Below are 13539 nucleotides of genomic sequence, written 5' to 3'. Positions count from 1 at the left end.
AAGATGCAGCTGTTATATACCTTCCTCTTGAGGGATAGTGGTGGATTACCATTCATGATTTGATAATGCTTGCCGAATGAGCCCCATCCCATCCTTATTCTTCTAGTTATTTCACTCTCATGGTTCGGCTCCGCGGTTACTACCTGTCCTAAGTAGACGTACTCCTTTACAACTTCCAGTGTCTCGCCACCTATCGCAAAGCGCTGTTCTCTGCCAAGATTGTTCCACATTACTTTAGTTTTATGCATATTAGTTTTCAGACCTACTCTTCTACTTTCCGTATCCAGTTCAGTAATCATGAGCTGTAATTCATCTCCCGCGTTACTGATCAATGCAATGTCATCAGCGAATCGTAGGTTACTGAGATACTCTCCATTAACTCTTATCCCTAACTCTTCCCAATCTAGGGCCCTGAAAACATGTAAACACGCGGTGAATAACATTGGAGAGATCGTGTCTCCCTGCCGTACGCCCTTCTTTATTGGGATTCTGTCGCTTTCTTTATGGAGGACTATAGTGGCTGTGGATCCGCTGTAGATTTCTTCCATTATGTTTATATAGGCTTCGTCGATGCCTTGATTCCGCAGTGCCTGCATGACTGCTGATGTCTCCACCGAATCAAATGCCTTCTCGTAATCTATGAAGGCTATGTATAGGGGTTGGTTGTATTCCGCGCATTTCTCTATCACCTGATTGATAGTATGAATATGGTCTATTGTTGATAATCCTGTACGAAATCCTGCCTGGTCCCTTGGTTGATTGAACTCTAATGTCGTATTAATTCTGTTAGCAATTACTTTTGTAAATAGCTTGTAGACAACGGACAGTAAGCTTATGGGCCTGTAAAAATTTTTCAGGTCCTTGACGTCCCCTTTCTGATGGATCAAGATGATGTTAGCATTCTTCCAAGATTCTGGTATTTTCCCCGTCGAGAGGCACTTTGTATACAGGGTGGCCAGTTTCTCTAACATAATCTCTCCACCGTCTTTCAGGTCTGATGTTACCTGATCCTCACTAGCTGCTTTGCCTCTTTGCATTCCCTTTAGGGCTTTCTTTACTTCTCCTGTCAATACTGGTGGGATGTCAGATTCCTCTGCGCTATTACTCCTTCTTTCGTTATCCTCCTGAATGCCTCGGCTGCTGTACAGATCTTTGATCAAGGAAGGCAAGGTTTGTGACCTTGCCTTCCTTGTCCCTTAATGCATACATCTGATTTTTGCCTATGCACAGTTTTGTCTTTATAGCTTTGAGGCTTCTTCCGTTCTTTAGAGCATACTCAATTCTCTCCATATTATACTTTCTTATGTCGGCTACTTTACGCCTATTGATTAACTTCGAAACCGGGTACACCCGTGTTATTGCCTATGCCAGCCGTCTCCTCTCCGCAGCTGAACAGAACTACTCAATCACCGAAAGGGAGTGTCTTGCACTCGTTTGGGCGGTGGGCAAACTTCGGCCCTACTTACATGGTCACCATTTCACCGTCACAACCGATCACCACACACTCTGTCGGCTCTCTTCTTTGAAGGATCCCACTGGGCGTCTTGGTCGCTGGGCACTCCGACTCCAAGAATATAACTACTCCGTGTGTTACAAATCTTGCCGCTTACACCATGACGCTGACTGCTTGTCCCGCAATCCAGTGGACCCTCCTGAGGATTTGGATGAAGCGCCACCATGTGTACTCTCCATCTCCGCTTTAAGCAACATCCGTGATGAACAGCGTCGAGATCCCGTCTTATGTGACATAATTGAGAAGCTGAATTCTCCGACACCCGATCCGTCTACCCGACTGTTTGTGCTTAAGGACGGCACATTGTACCGTCACAACGTCCACACCAATGGACGCGAACTGCTCCTTGTCGTACCTTCTCATCTACGTGCGAGCGTTATCGGCCAGCTACATGACGCCCCACTGCCGGTCACCTGGGTGTTTCTCGGACGTACGACCGTGTACAACGTCGATTTTACTGGCCCTGCCTTCATCGTACCGTCCGCCGCTACGTCGCCGCATGCAACCAGTGCCAACGCCGGAAGAAACCTCCTATGAGTCCCGCCGGACTCCTCCAGCCACTTGATGTTCCCTTTGACCCGTTCTTCCGAGTTGGCGTGGACCTCCTAGGTTCTTTTCCTGCATCTATTTCCGGAAACAAGTGGATAGCTGTCGCGACGGATTACACAACCCGGTACGCCATTACACGAGCTCTACCAACCGGCTGTGCCACGGATATCGCCGATTTCCTCCTGCACGACGTCATCCTTCATCATGGTGCCCCACGCCAACTCCTCACAGATCGTGGACTCTATTTTCTCTCCAGAGTTATTGATGACCTGCTTCGCTTTTGCGAGACGATACATAAATTTACGACGGCCTACCACCCACAAACTAATGGACTGACTGAACGATTCAACCGGACTTTAACTGATATGCTCTCTGTGTACGTCTCCTCCGACCATCGTGACTGGGACGTTACATTGCCCTTTGTTACATTTGCATAGAATTCCTCACGCCACGATACCGCTGGTTTTTCACCTTTCTATCTTTTGTTTGGCCGCGACCCAACTTTACCTTTTGACACCATCTTTCCGGCAGCCGTCGATGCGCCGACTGAATACGCCCGTGATGCTATCACCAGAGCTCGCGAAGCGCGAGAAATCTCTCGTCAGCGCATGTTAGCTTCGCAAGACCACCAGAGGCAGCGTTACGACGCCCATCATCGCGACGTTTCTTTTACCCCGGGTTCACTTGTGCTGTTGTGGACCTCGACTCGGCGTGTTATGGACTCTTTGAAAAACTGCTTTCCCGATACTCGGGCCCATATCGTGTATTGCGCCAGGTGAGCGATGTCACCTACGAGATAGGCCCACTCTAGTCTACATCTGCCTCCGTTTCGCTGCCTACAGACACTGTTCATGTGTCCCGCCTTAAGCTCTACCGCTCAGCAACACCATAGAAAGCACCGAGACGGTGCTTCACCACCCGGGGGTCATGTTACAAGAATGTTTCACACTGCCGAAGCAAGGAAGGCACCGAAGAAGACGACGTGATGTTGCTGTGTGCGGCACGCTCTTCGCCATCTTGTCTAACGCTTAAGCGTTGTGTAAATATATTGTAAATATGCACTGCTTCCCTGTGTGCCTTCACGTAATAGTATCAACCTGAGTTGGAAGAAACCGCTGTCGCTGACAAGCACACCGATCGATCGGTCAGAGAAATCGTTGAGGCCTATCATATCAGAAAAAGTGGCAGTGGCTGCGTTAGGCAGCCGTCCGTCTTGCTTTATGAATGTGCAGTTGCTTTTTTAGAGACAAGGTAAAAAGAAGTGTATTCGTTCACTTGGTGTGAGTGCACGCACGGTTTTTATCTCTTGTTTGTTTCTTTCGTGATCACTTGTTTAATCCTGGTTTTTAACGATGACGCACATTTTATATATACGGGGGCGTTGTTTCCAAACAAAACTTTCAGTTTGTAGTAGCGCCTTTTCCTGTGTTCTTCAAAAGTCTCTGTTCTTTTTAGCACTTCACCATCATGAACGTATACCAACACGCCCAACTGGCAGTTATTCTTGCCTGAGCATGCGCAGATAACTTTTTGTGTCTACATTTTTTCTCCGCTGCTGTGCTCCTTTTTTTAGTTGTTAGTCGGCGTTTGTACTATCATGACTACTCTCTGGCGTCCCTGTCTCTTTAACATGAATACCTACCAACTAGCCCAGTCATTTCAAGTGGTCCTTTAGGTTCAGCCGGTGATTGTGAGAATGTGAGAGAGGCTAGCTGTGTTGCCATCAGGGTGTCTGAACGAAATGTTTTTCGTTTTGGTTTTAGTTTCGTTCCGCCGCAAAAAGTTCCGTTCCGTTTCTGTTCCGGAACGAAAAAAAAAAATGTTCCGTAACGGTTCGTAACGGTTTTTTTGTATGCAAAAATTTGAAGTTAAGTTAATCATAAAGAACATTGCATTTGTGACGTAGTTACTTGCCCTCCTCTTAGGAAAGTGGGACAAGGGTAAACCACGTTCTTCAGAGGAGGGGAATTAACTGCACCACGAATTCCTACCAACTAGCACAAACCAGTAATAATTTCAAAGTCTTAGTACTTATTTTCTCAAAAGACAAACACGAATTTTTTAGTGGGCTCAATGCTCTACGTCAAGAGAGTGAGCAAGATATCAGGAGCAGCACGTCATTGAGTGTACCCTCTGATGTGCGAGACCACTGTTCTGATAAAAAGATCGCCAGGCCTGCGCGGAACACGCAACACAGCCACAACGAAAGCTGGAAGAGCGGACTTTGTTGAGCCCGTTGGAGAGCCTCTTGGGGCAATAATACAAGTACACATGCAAGGTACCTACTACGCCATAAATCATCCCAATTTTTCTGAAGTACAGAAGTTCCCACTACGCCATTTTTCGTCATTCTTCGAAATCTCGTGGTACCCGCTACACATCTGTAAGCCATTATATGCACTTTGTGCTGTGACTGATCGTGATAAAGAATTATGGCTGAGCACTTTGCAGTGGGTGGGAAGCAGTGTTGCGGAATGGGAGCCTCCATACCATTCCAGTTCTATTCCGGGGAATCAGAACTTGCCACAATTCCATTCCTTTCAATTCCTCGGAATGAAAAAACTTAGCCCATTCGGACTCTGGGAATGGCCAGGCAGTTCAATTCCATTCCTGTAATTGGTCAACGTAGAAAAGGCATCTTGATAGTTTTATCGGTTAACACTTTCGTGACCGCGGAAAAATCGGTCGTTTTTGGCTAGTCCAGGAAATATTTTTTTCCTGCCACAGAAGATAATTGATGCTAATGTGTAGGGTATCAAATCATAGAGGAAGAATTGGTCTTTGCAACAGTATTAATTTCAAACAACGAATTTATTTCGAATATAATAAAAAACTTATCAAACACAGAAAAATGCATCAAAAAGAAAGAAGGATTCATAAAAACATCAATGCTACTCTGCAAAGGTTACACATTTAAAAAAATCGAAATATACGTTTTGAATGGAAAGCCCTCGTAAAATAATAGTGGAATTATAAGCTCTGTAAATACAAAGATTATTTACATAAATACAAGAATATAGGCGCTAGTGCCTATCATGCCACCGCGCGATGCAGGTTCTCGACGCGGTGAAACGAAGGCTGGCTGCGCATGCTTCGGGAAAAAAACAATTTTTTTCTGTTCAACATTCCTAGCATAGTTTGCTGTTCTGGTATATTTCAATTTTCCTGTGTATTTGTTGAAATGAACAGTGTAGCCTGTTCCAAATCTGCAAAAATCCATAATTGTACCCTCATTTGACCTCTTTCTCGCTCATATACTACCGAATACCATACCGACCTTCTCATTTCACCAGTTTTCTCATCCACTGAAAGGTTCCGACGGGGTTAAAAAATAGCGTAGAAGAATCGTTCATGTGTTGCAATAGAGAAGACACGTGGTGAAGCTTCTGGTGGGATGGGACGGTCATCTTCTTCAGATCAGAGACACTGAAGAAGCCTTGAACCTTTTCCGTGGCATCACTGACGGTGGACGAAGGTCTGGAAATATGTGTCGTCGACACCAACGCCAATGCAAGCGCGGGACTTCAACGATTACCATGTACACATGCAGTGAGACGAACTTGCTCATCTTCTCTTCAATAACCTCCCTCCATGGATCCGTCCCTCTCACTGTATGTTGGCTTTTCGAAAGTATGCGTCCACGCATACTTATCTGTGTGGTTGCATATCTCTCTGACGACTTCTGCGGTAAAAAACAACACGAAGATGCCGCCGCGCAGCACACCAGAGCGTTGGGTCAAAGTCCGCTCCGCGCCGTCTTCGCGAAGAGAACTGCGCTCTTTCTGCAGCCGGTGCCAAATGCTCCCGCCCGAATGAAGTTAACACCTTTCAGATAAGAGCTGTTAGTTTTAGAGCGCACCGGATACGTTTACATTGACGATAAAACGACCCATGGAGAAGACGAAACTTACCGGCGGATAGCTGCTGATGTTCCGGGGAGGTTTGACGCACTTTCGCCGTCCGTATTGAAGCCTGGCGAATCGAAGTCGTCTTCCGTGTCTGTGGTGCTACCATCATCCAGAGATTCCCGCTCATATTAATCGGAATCCGTCGAAATTCGCCGTTTCTGTGGAGCACCCGCGAGCGGCCTCGACGCGAAGTCTGAAACTACGAGCGCTCACCTACCCGACTGCGAACGAGCTTTAAAAATCTCCCCGCGGTGGAAAAATCAAACTCGCAAACAAAACTGTTAAAAAACATGTTATTTTATGCTTTCTATTGCGTTAGCTGTCCAGAACCGCTCAGAGAGTGCCAAAACTTGATCTTGAAGTCATCGATAACATACTATCGATGGGAATAGGTGCGGTCACGAAAGTGTTAAGAAAAATTACACCATCTCCCGCTAAAGGGGACCATGAGGCGATGCGAAGCCGGAGCACTTGCACGATCGCGTTCCGTTGGCGTTCGCTAGGGCATGCTACCGACCTCGCGTCGTGGAACGCGAAGAGGGACACTACGCGCGTCGTATCTTCCATCTAGCCTGGCCGTTAATTCTCACAGGGCGAGCGGGGAACGCGGTCGACAGGCGGGTGAGAGGGGGGCAGCGTGGGAGAGGAGAGAAGCGGAGGGGACGCGCATGCGCTCGAGCTCATCGCGGCGTTGCGCAGGAGAGAATTTCGGCATGTCTAGCCCGCGTTTCAGAGGAAGAGTGGAAAGGGGGAGGGGAGAGGGAAAGTGGAGAGGAGGTGTGTGGAGAGGGTATGCGCATGCTCAGTAAGGGTGGTCACGCCGCACACCACCACCACCGGATTGAGCTCCGCCTTAAGATACTTCGCATCTAATAAAGCTGATGTCATCAGACGCATTAAGAACTGCAGAAGTGAGCAACACACCTTACCAAGGTCCAGGGATAGTAGCTTGGTGACGTATCTCATGCAGTACAACCACCCCTAATTCCATAGGGGCTGTTCTCCCGCTACCTATAGTATTTGCATGGTGAGCATGTTTGAACGAATTGAGGTGTTTAATATTGTTTATGGCTGAAATGTGTTAATGCTCAAATGACGACAGTAGCGTATTTTTATGATGACAAAAGTAGTGTTCAAGAATACTAAGCAGTTTTGCCACGCGTCTCGAGCGGTCGTGAATATAGAGCAAACTAAGATTTGGTTTATGGGGAATAAGACGGTCTAGATCTGCTGGAATTAGTTGGAACAGTGCACCGCTCGGGCACCTTGTGCCTTTGTATCGAATGCGGAACACTGGGCCGCACTTACGCTTGTCAGGCGCGCCTCGCAAGCATGAATGCGGTGAGGAGAACTTTCTGTGTTCGCCTGTGCGCAGGTATGCAATGTCTTCCTTGTCGCAAAGAGCATTTACGTGTGTCAGGTACTAAACTGCTCGTGAGATAAATATCAGGCTGTGCATAGAGTATTCGCCACTTTCGTGTGGGGGTATCAATGGGAACTAGCGCGCAGGGTTAACTTGTTTCTCCCTTTGGTATCTGCTGGGAAAATGCATTTGCTTGTACACAAACTAACTTACGCCTCTGTTTCTAGTAGGCGCGTTGCTTATAAATGTACCATGCTTGTAATCAGCCAAGCCATTTTAAAAATACTGCTTTATTGTTAATTCTGACTTACTAATGTTCGAAATTTGAAAAACAACACATAGACGAAAACGTGCTCTACTTTCGGAAAAAGACGTAATTCCATTCCCATTCCATTCAGGGGTCGCGAAAACGTGGTATGATTTCGGAGTCATTCCGATTCTGGTGGGGCAACTCCGCAACATTGGTGGGAAGCATTAAACCCACTCTTTGCGCTATTAGCATTAAGTGATGACTGGTTGTTATTTTACTCTTCTGCCACGCTATATTACATATATTAACACGATTCCTTGCCCGATATGACGCCTGTGTAGAGTATTTTTGCGAAGGAGTTATAAGCACCGGCGTGGCACTGACACGCAGTGCCACGTCGTCGCACCGACGAGCAGTGCGGCCCAGTGTTCCGTATTCGGTGCAAAGACACAAGGTGCCCGAGCGGTGCACTGTTCCAACTAATACCAGCAGATCTAGAGGGTTTTGTTCCCCATTAACTAAATCTTAGTTTCTCCATATTCACGACCGCTGTAGACGTGTGACAAAACTGCGTAGTCTTCTTGAATACTACTTTTGTCAGCATAAAAATACGCTATGTCGTCATTTTAGCATTAACACATTTAAGCTTAAACAATATTAAAACACCACCATTCGTTCGAACATGCTCACCATGCAAATACTATAAGTAGCGGGAGAACTGTCCCAATGGGAATTAGTAGGATGGTTGTACTGCACGAGATATGCCGCCAAGCTACTATCCCTCGACCTTGGTAGCGTGTTTTGCGTACTTTTGCAGTTATTAATGCATCTGATGACATCAGCTCTATGAGGCGTTCATTCTTAACTCGATAAAACTATCAAGATGCCTTTCCTACGTTGAAGAATTGCAGGAATGGAATTGAACTGCCTGGCCATTCCCAGAGTCCGAATGGGCTAAGTTTTTTCATTCCGAGGAATTGAAAGGAATGGAATTGCGGCAAGTTCTGATTCCCCGGAATGGAACTGGAATGGTATGGAGGCTCCCATTCCGCAACACTGCTTCCCACCCACTGCAATGTGCTCAGCCATAAACCTTCATCATCATAAGTCACAGCACAAAGTGCATATAATGGCTTACAGATGTGTAGCGGGTACCACGAGATTTCGAAGAATGACGAAAAATGGCATAGTGGGAACTTCTGTACTTCAGAAAAATTAGGATGATTTATGGCGTACTAGGTACCTTGCATGTGTACTTGTATTATTGCCCCAAGATGCTCTCCAACGGACTCAACAAAGTCCGCTCTTCCAGCTTTCGTTGTGGCTGTGCTGCGTGTTCCGCGCAGGCCTGGCGATTTTTTTATCAGAACAGTGGTCTCGCACATCAGAGGGTACACTCAATGACGTGCTGCTCCTGAGATCTTGCTCACTCCCTTGACGTAAAGCATTGAGCCCACTAAAAAATTCGTATTTGTCTTTTGAGAAAATAAGTACTAAGACTGAAATTATTACTGGTTTGTGCTAGTTGGTAGGATTTCGTGGTGCAGTTACTTCCCCTCCTCTGAAGAACGTGGTTTACCCTTGTCCCACTTTCGTAAGAGGAGGGCAAGTAACTACGTCACAAATGCAATGTTCTTTATGATTAACTAAACTTCATATTTTTGCATACAAAAAACCGTTACGGAACATTTTTTTTTTCGTTTCGGAACAGAAACGGAACGGAACTTTTTGCGGTGGAACGAAACTAAAACCAAAACGAAAAACATTTCGTTCCGACACCCTGGGTGGAAGACCTGACTGCTACGCAGAGGGCGCGGATGGAAATCCCATCCGATCCTATAAATTTCTTTCTCTTTTAATTTTTTCTTATATCACGCGATAGTTTTCTTATATCATGGACACCGGCGGCGGCGGACAATGAGGGCGCCAAAATCAGCTGTTGTGATCTCATAACAGCTTTCGCTGTAACAAACTTCAGCGCCGACAATGCCCCCTCTACGCTGGCCTGCGTGACAGGCGCGCAATAGTCCACTTGCGTTAATGTAAACATCTCTGGTTGCCACTGTTTTCGTTTTATTGCGATAGCAATTATATGGACAATCTCGGCTGGAAAATGTCCGTCCCCGTCGCCGTCATTCGCCGTATATGTATAAGTATGTATATATATAGAAAGGCCACAAAGAAAAATAATTAAGAAATTCTTTCCGATGCGCGGAATCGAACGGGCGACCTCTCGCTTTGCAGCCCGCCGCGTTAGACGTTAGGCCACGACAGCACCGTCTCTCAGCCTGCTAACGGCGAGCTATTTGTATACACCATGTAATTCAGTATGCTTTCTTAGTGGCCACATAGATGGCGCGACGTGCGCGCGTGTTGCGCGTTTTAAAGATCGTCGCCCCGCCCCTGCGAACGCCGTTGCTGTTCGCTCTACAGGGCGTCGTCGCTTTCGTCCGCTTATCTCAAGGAAAGAAGGGGCGGCCGGTGGGGTGCTTCGGCTTCGCTCGCTGCAGCGGCCGCGTTTGCGAAAGGAGCGCGCTGTTCAAACAGAAATAAGTAACAACTGTGACAATTAGTTCGCGCTCGTCTTGTGTGTACCTGTTCGTTTGTTTCGTGCGTCCTGCTTTATGTTTGAGCAGTGCGCTTCAAGTGTCGAGCTGTGACGCATTAGTTCGCGCTCGTCCTGTGTGCGTTCTTTTCATGCGTCCTTTGGGCTCGAGCGATGCGCTGGCAATTTCGAGCTGCTTTCCGTACTTCGCGTTACATTACAATTTATTGCTATCGCAATCATTGCTTCGCCTGTTGTGGCGGAACTGTGACTTTTTTCGCACAATTTCAACATATCTTTGCCTTGGAATTCCTGCTTGAGGTAGGCGCTAATACTGTACCCTGAGATATGCTCACATTGCATGAGCTCAGTTGCTCCGGATTGCGAAGTTGTCTCGTGAGCCGAAAAACGATTGAAAAAAATTCGGTTTCACTCCGGAACGAAATAATAAGGTTTCGGTTACGTTTTCGTTCCGATCAAAAATATCGTTTTTTTTTTTCGTTTTCGGTTTTCGTTCCGTTCCGACACTCTGGTTGCCATTTTCTTCTTCTGGGGTGCCTGGTGAAAGTGGTAGCAAGTTGTTTTTGTGCGTGCATGTGTGCAGGCTGCCAGGCGTGCTTCCACAGAACCTGTTTTGTGCCTGGTGCTTGTCCAAAATGCAAGCGTCTGGAGACCAGGTACTGTAGCACTCTCTTCATTAGCACCTGACAGCAGTGCTGTTTTTTAAATCCTTACACATAGTACCTCGGTGCAGAAAATTCATTTTAAAAGTTTGTAAACAGTTTGAAAATATTGTGTAACTGGAAATGTACACAACTTTTCCCAATTCTCAATTTGCCGCTCAGGGAAGTTGGTGGACAGCAGACGCTGTACGAATGCTTTGTTTCTGCTTGTTTGTAGTACTAAAAATTTTTTTTTTAATTAAGGCAGCCGTAATTTGTGCGGTCTATCAGGTACGTGCCACAGAAATTGGGTAAATCCCACCACTGGTCCACTAAAAATGAAGAAGGCAACAGTTAGCCCTACAAACGAGTATGTGTCACGGAAATTTGTGCAGCCTATCATAAAACTATCATCATCATAAACGGATATGTGCCACAGAAATTGGGTAAATCCCGCTACTCACCTCTGGTCCACACAAAAAAAGGAAGAATGCAACAGTTAGCCCAACACTAGGGAATGGGAAAGGCAACGGCGGCTGCGAGGAGACCCCGAAGCGATGGAGGCCTGTGCCAACGACGACCTGCCTGTAGATCTACGAGAGGTTCGAATGCTTGGTTTCAGCATGAGTGCCTGTCTCTGGAGTTAGGACATCCGTGTTGTGTCTGTGGCTGTCTGTGATTTAACTCGAACCTCTCTGCGCTCAGAATCAACGTATTAACAGCCTAGCAACGACCTAGAAGCAACCTAGAAACAACCCTCATCACCTAGCTAAGGCCTAGAAGCAGCCAGATTAGTCTTCAGAATCATCCAGTTTCTGTGTCAAGCCTCGCGCAGGCTTAGTGCAAGTTTTGCCAATATTCTTTTTAATTATTGCAATTCCTCTGATACTAAATATGTTCATCAGCCAGCGTTTCACAATCTATTATTTACGATGAAATCAACTTCCCCAGTACCGCTGAAATATTTGGACACTCAGTAATAATTTATTTTTCCATTTTGTGCGTTACACAAGTGGAAAGCAAGCCAAATTTTAGGTGAATGAGTTCAAGAAATGTTGCTGAGCAAAAGTAAATATTCGAGTTCATGTTGTTAACTATAGAACATGCACAATTTTATCACGTTTCTACCTATATTTTTGCATCTCTATTAAATAACACAACCAGAGTGGCCTCACCTTTTCCACTAACTCCATTTCTCACTGGCGTGTGTGGTTGTTGCTGATTTTACTCAATCCAGGCCCATTTTTTCCGTTCATTTTACGCAGTCCATGCAAGCATCTAGACTCAATGGTTGGGCTAACTAATAGCGCCAAAACGCTCCTAGTGGCAGAAAGAAGGATTCTGTTCGATGCGCATGTCAGGAGTACAGTGGTTTGTTTGCTCCCCTACCTTTTATGTGATGAAAGTACGCAATGAATAAGTTATTCGTTTTAAGTGCTAAATATTTGGGTCTTTTTGTTGCTGCTTATCTTTTAGCGGTGTTATGAGCCGACTTATGCCAAGCATTAAATGTTCCAATTTGTAAATTTGAAGCGTAAGGCTCATGTCACACTCACGCAAAAAATATCATTAATCAGTTGAGGCCCTATGTTCCTAGGTCCGTGTTCACGATAAACGGCGGCGCACACCGGGTTAAGACAGATACACGAAACACGAAAAAAGGACGACACTAGCGCTGAACTTCAACTGATCTTTATTGACCACCACAGTTGCTTAAATAGCATCTTGTTGCGCATGCGTGTAGCATCTGGCAGAGCAATTCAATAGACAATCCCAAGAACAACAAAACCCAGAAGCCGCAATCAAATCACAAAGCAAAAGCGAAAGGATACAAGATAAAAAACCCGAAAAACCAACACCAACACCCAAACCACATCACGTGTTAATACCTAAAAACTTCCGCTCTTTTGAAGATAGAGCAACCGATGGGCAGCTAATGCAGTCTTCCCTCCTTTCCGAAATTTCTGCCGCTTCTAAAATTTCACGTGCAATTTTGCCTTTTTCGCTACACACCACCCTCGTGTTGCCCAACATGGGTGCGCAGCCGCAGTCCCTGCAGTGTATGGCAAGGTGGCCTGCGTCTTTCTTGGAGCAGTGATAATTGTGCTCTGTGAGCCTCGTGTTGAGGCATCTATCCGTTTGCCCAACGTACACCTTATCACACGTCAGCGGTATAGAATATACGACACATTCGGTGCAGGTGACGTAAGGGTTCCTGTGCTTTATCGAGCATGCTTCCCTCTGTTTGCTCTGCGAATTGGCTTTTTTGCAAAGGGCTGACAGCCGCACAGGCGCAGAAAACAACACATCCAAACCAACCTTTCGGCCAAGTTTCCGTAGGTAGTGTGACACAGTGTGGGCATAGGGAATTACAAGAACCTTTCCTGGGCGGAAGCGAGCGTCGTTGCCGCCAGAGGCTGCGGCGGAACCGCTCCTGGAGCCTTTAGCAGTGCTTCCGCCACTGACGCCAGAAGGGCCATCGGGTACCCTGACTCACGAAGGCGGTGGGTCTGGATAAGAAGTTCACGTGGACCACGTGTTTCACGTGTTCACATGGATCACGTGTTTTTTTTTTTTTTTTCAGTGAAGCTTCCACGTGTACAAATCCAAAGCCACAGCAAGCAAGAACATGACAAAAATGAGTAAAATATTGCAATTGCACTCAGTTACTCTAGTGTGCAGTGTTCATTTCATATAGTTTTGAACAGATGTTTTAGGAAGCACGTGAGCACACACCGTGCTCAGTGGC

At 46.2% G+C, this 13539-nt stretch overlaps 1 protein-coding gene across 1 annotated transcript in view; it reads left to right on the top strand.

Annotated features, from left to right (window-relative positions):
* Positions 1–13539, top strand: part of LOC119388327 (run domain Beclin-1-interacting and cysteine-rich domain-containing protein) — a gene marked incomplete in the record, with an annotated part of 358140 nt that overhangs the window by 274954 nt on the left and 69647 nt on the right. Inside the window, 1 exon segment of the mRNA XM_037656030.2 lies at positions 10733–10805. Within this exon segment, the coding sequence (XP_037511958.1) occupies positions 10733–10805 (73 nt within the window).

Source organism: Rhipicephalus sanguineus, chromosome 3, assembly GCF_013339695.2.
Source record: "Rhipicephalus sanguineus isolate Rsan-2018 chromosome 3, BIME_Rsan_1.4, whole genome shotgun sequence".
NCBI lineage: Eukaryota > Metazoa > Arthropoda > Arachnida > Ixodida > Ixodidae > Rhipicephalus > Rhipicephalus sanguineus.
Note: the sequence above shows the minus strand (reverse complement) of the source record. Positions and strands in the feature narration are given on the sequence as shown.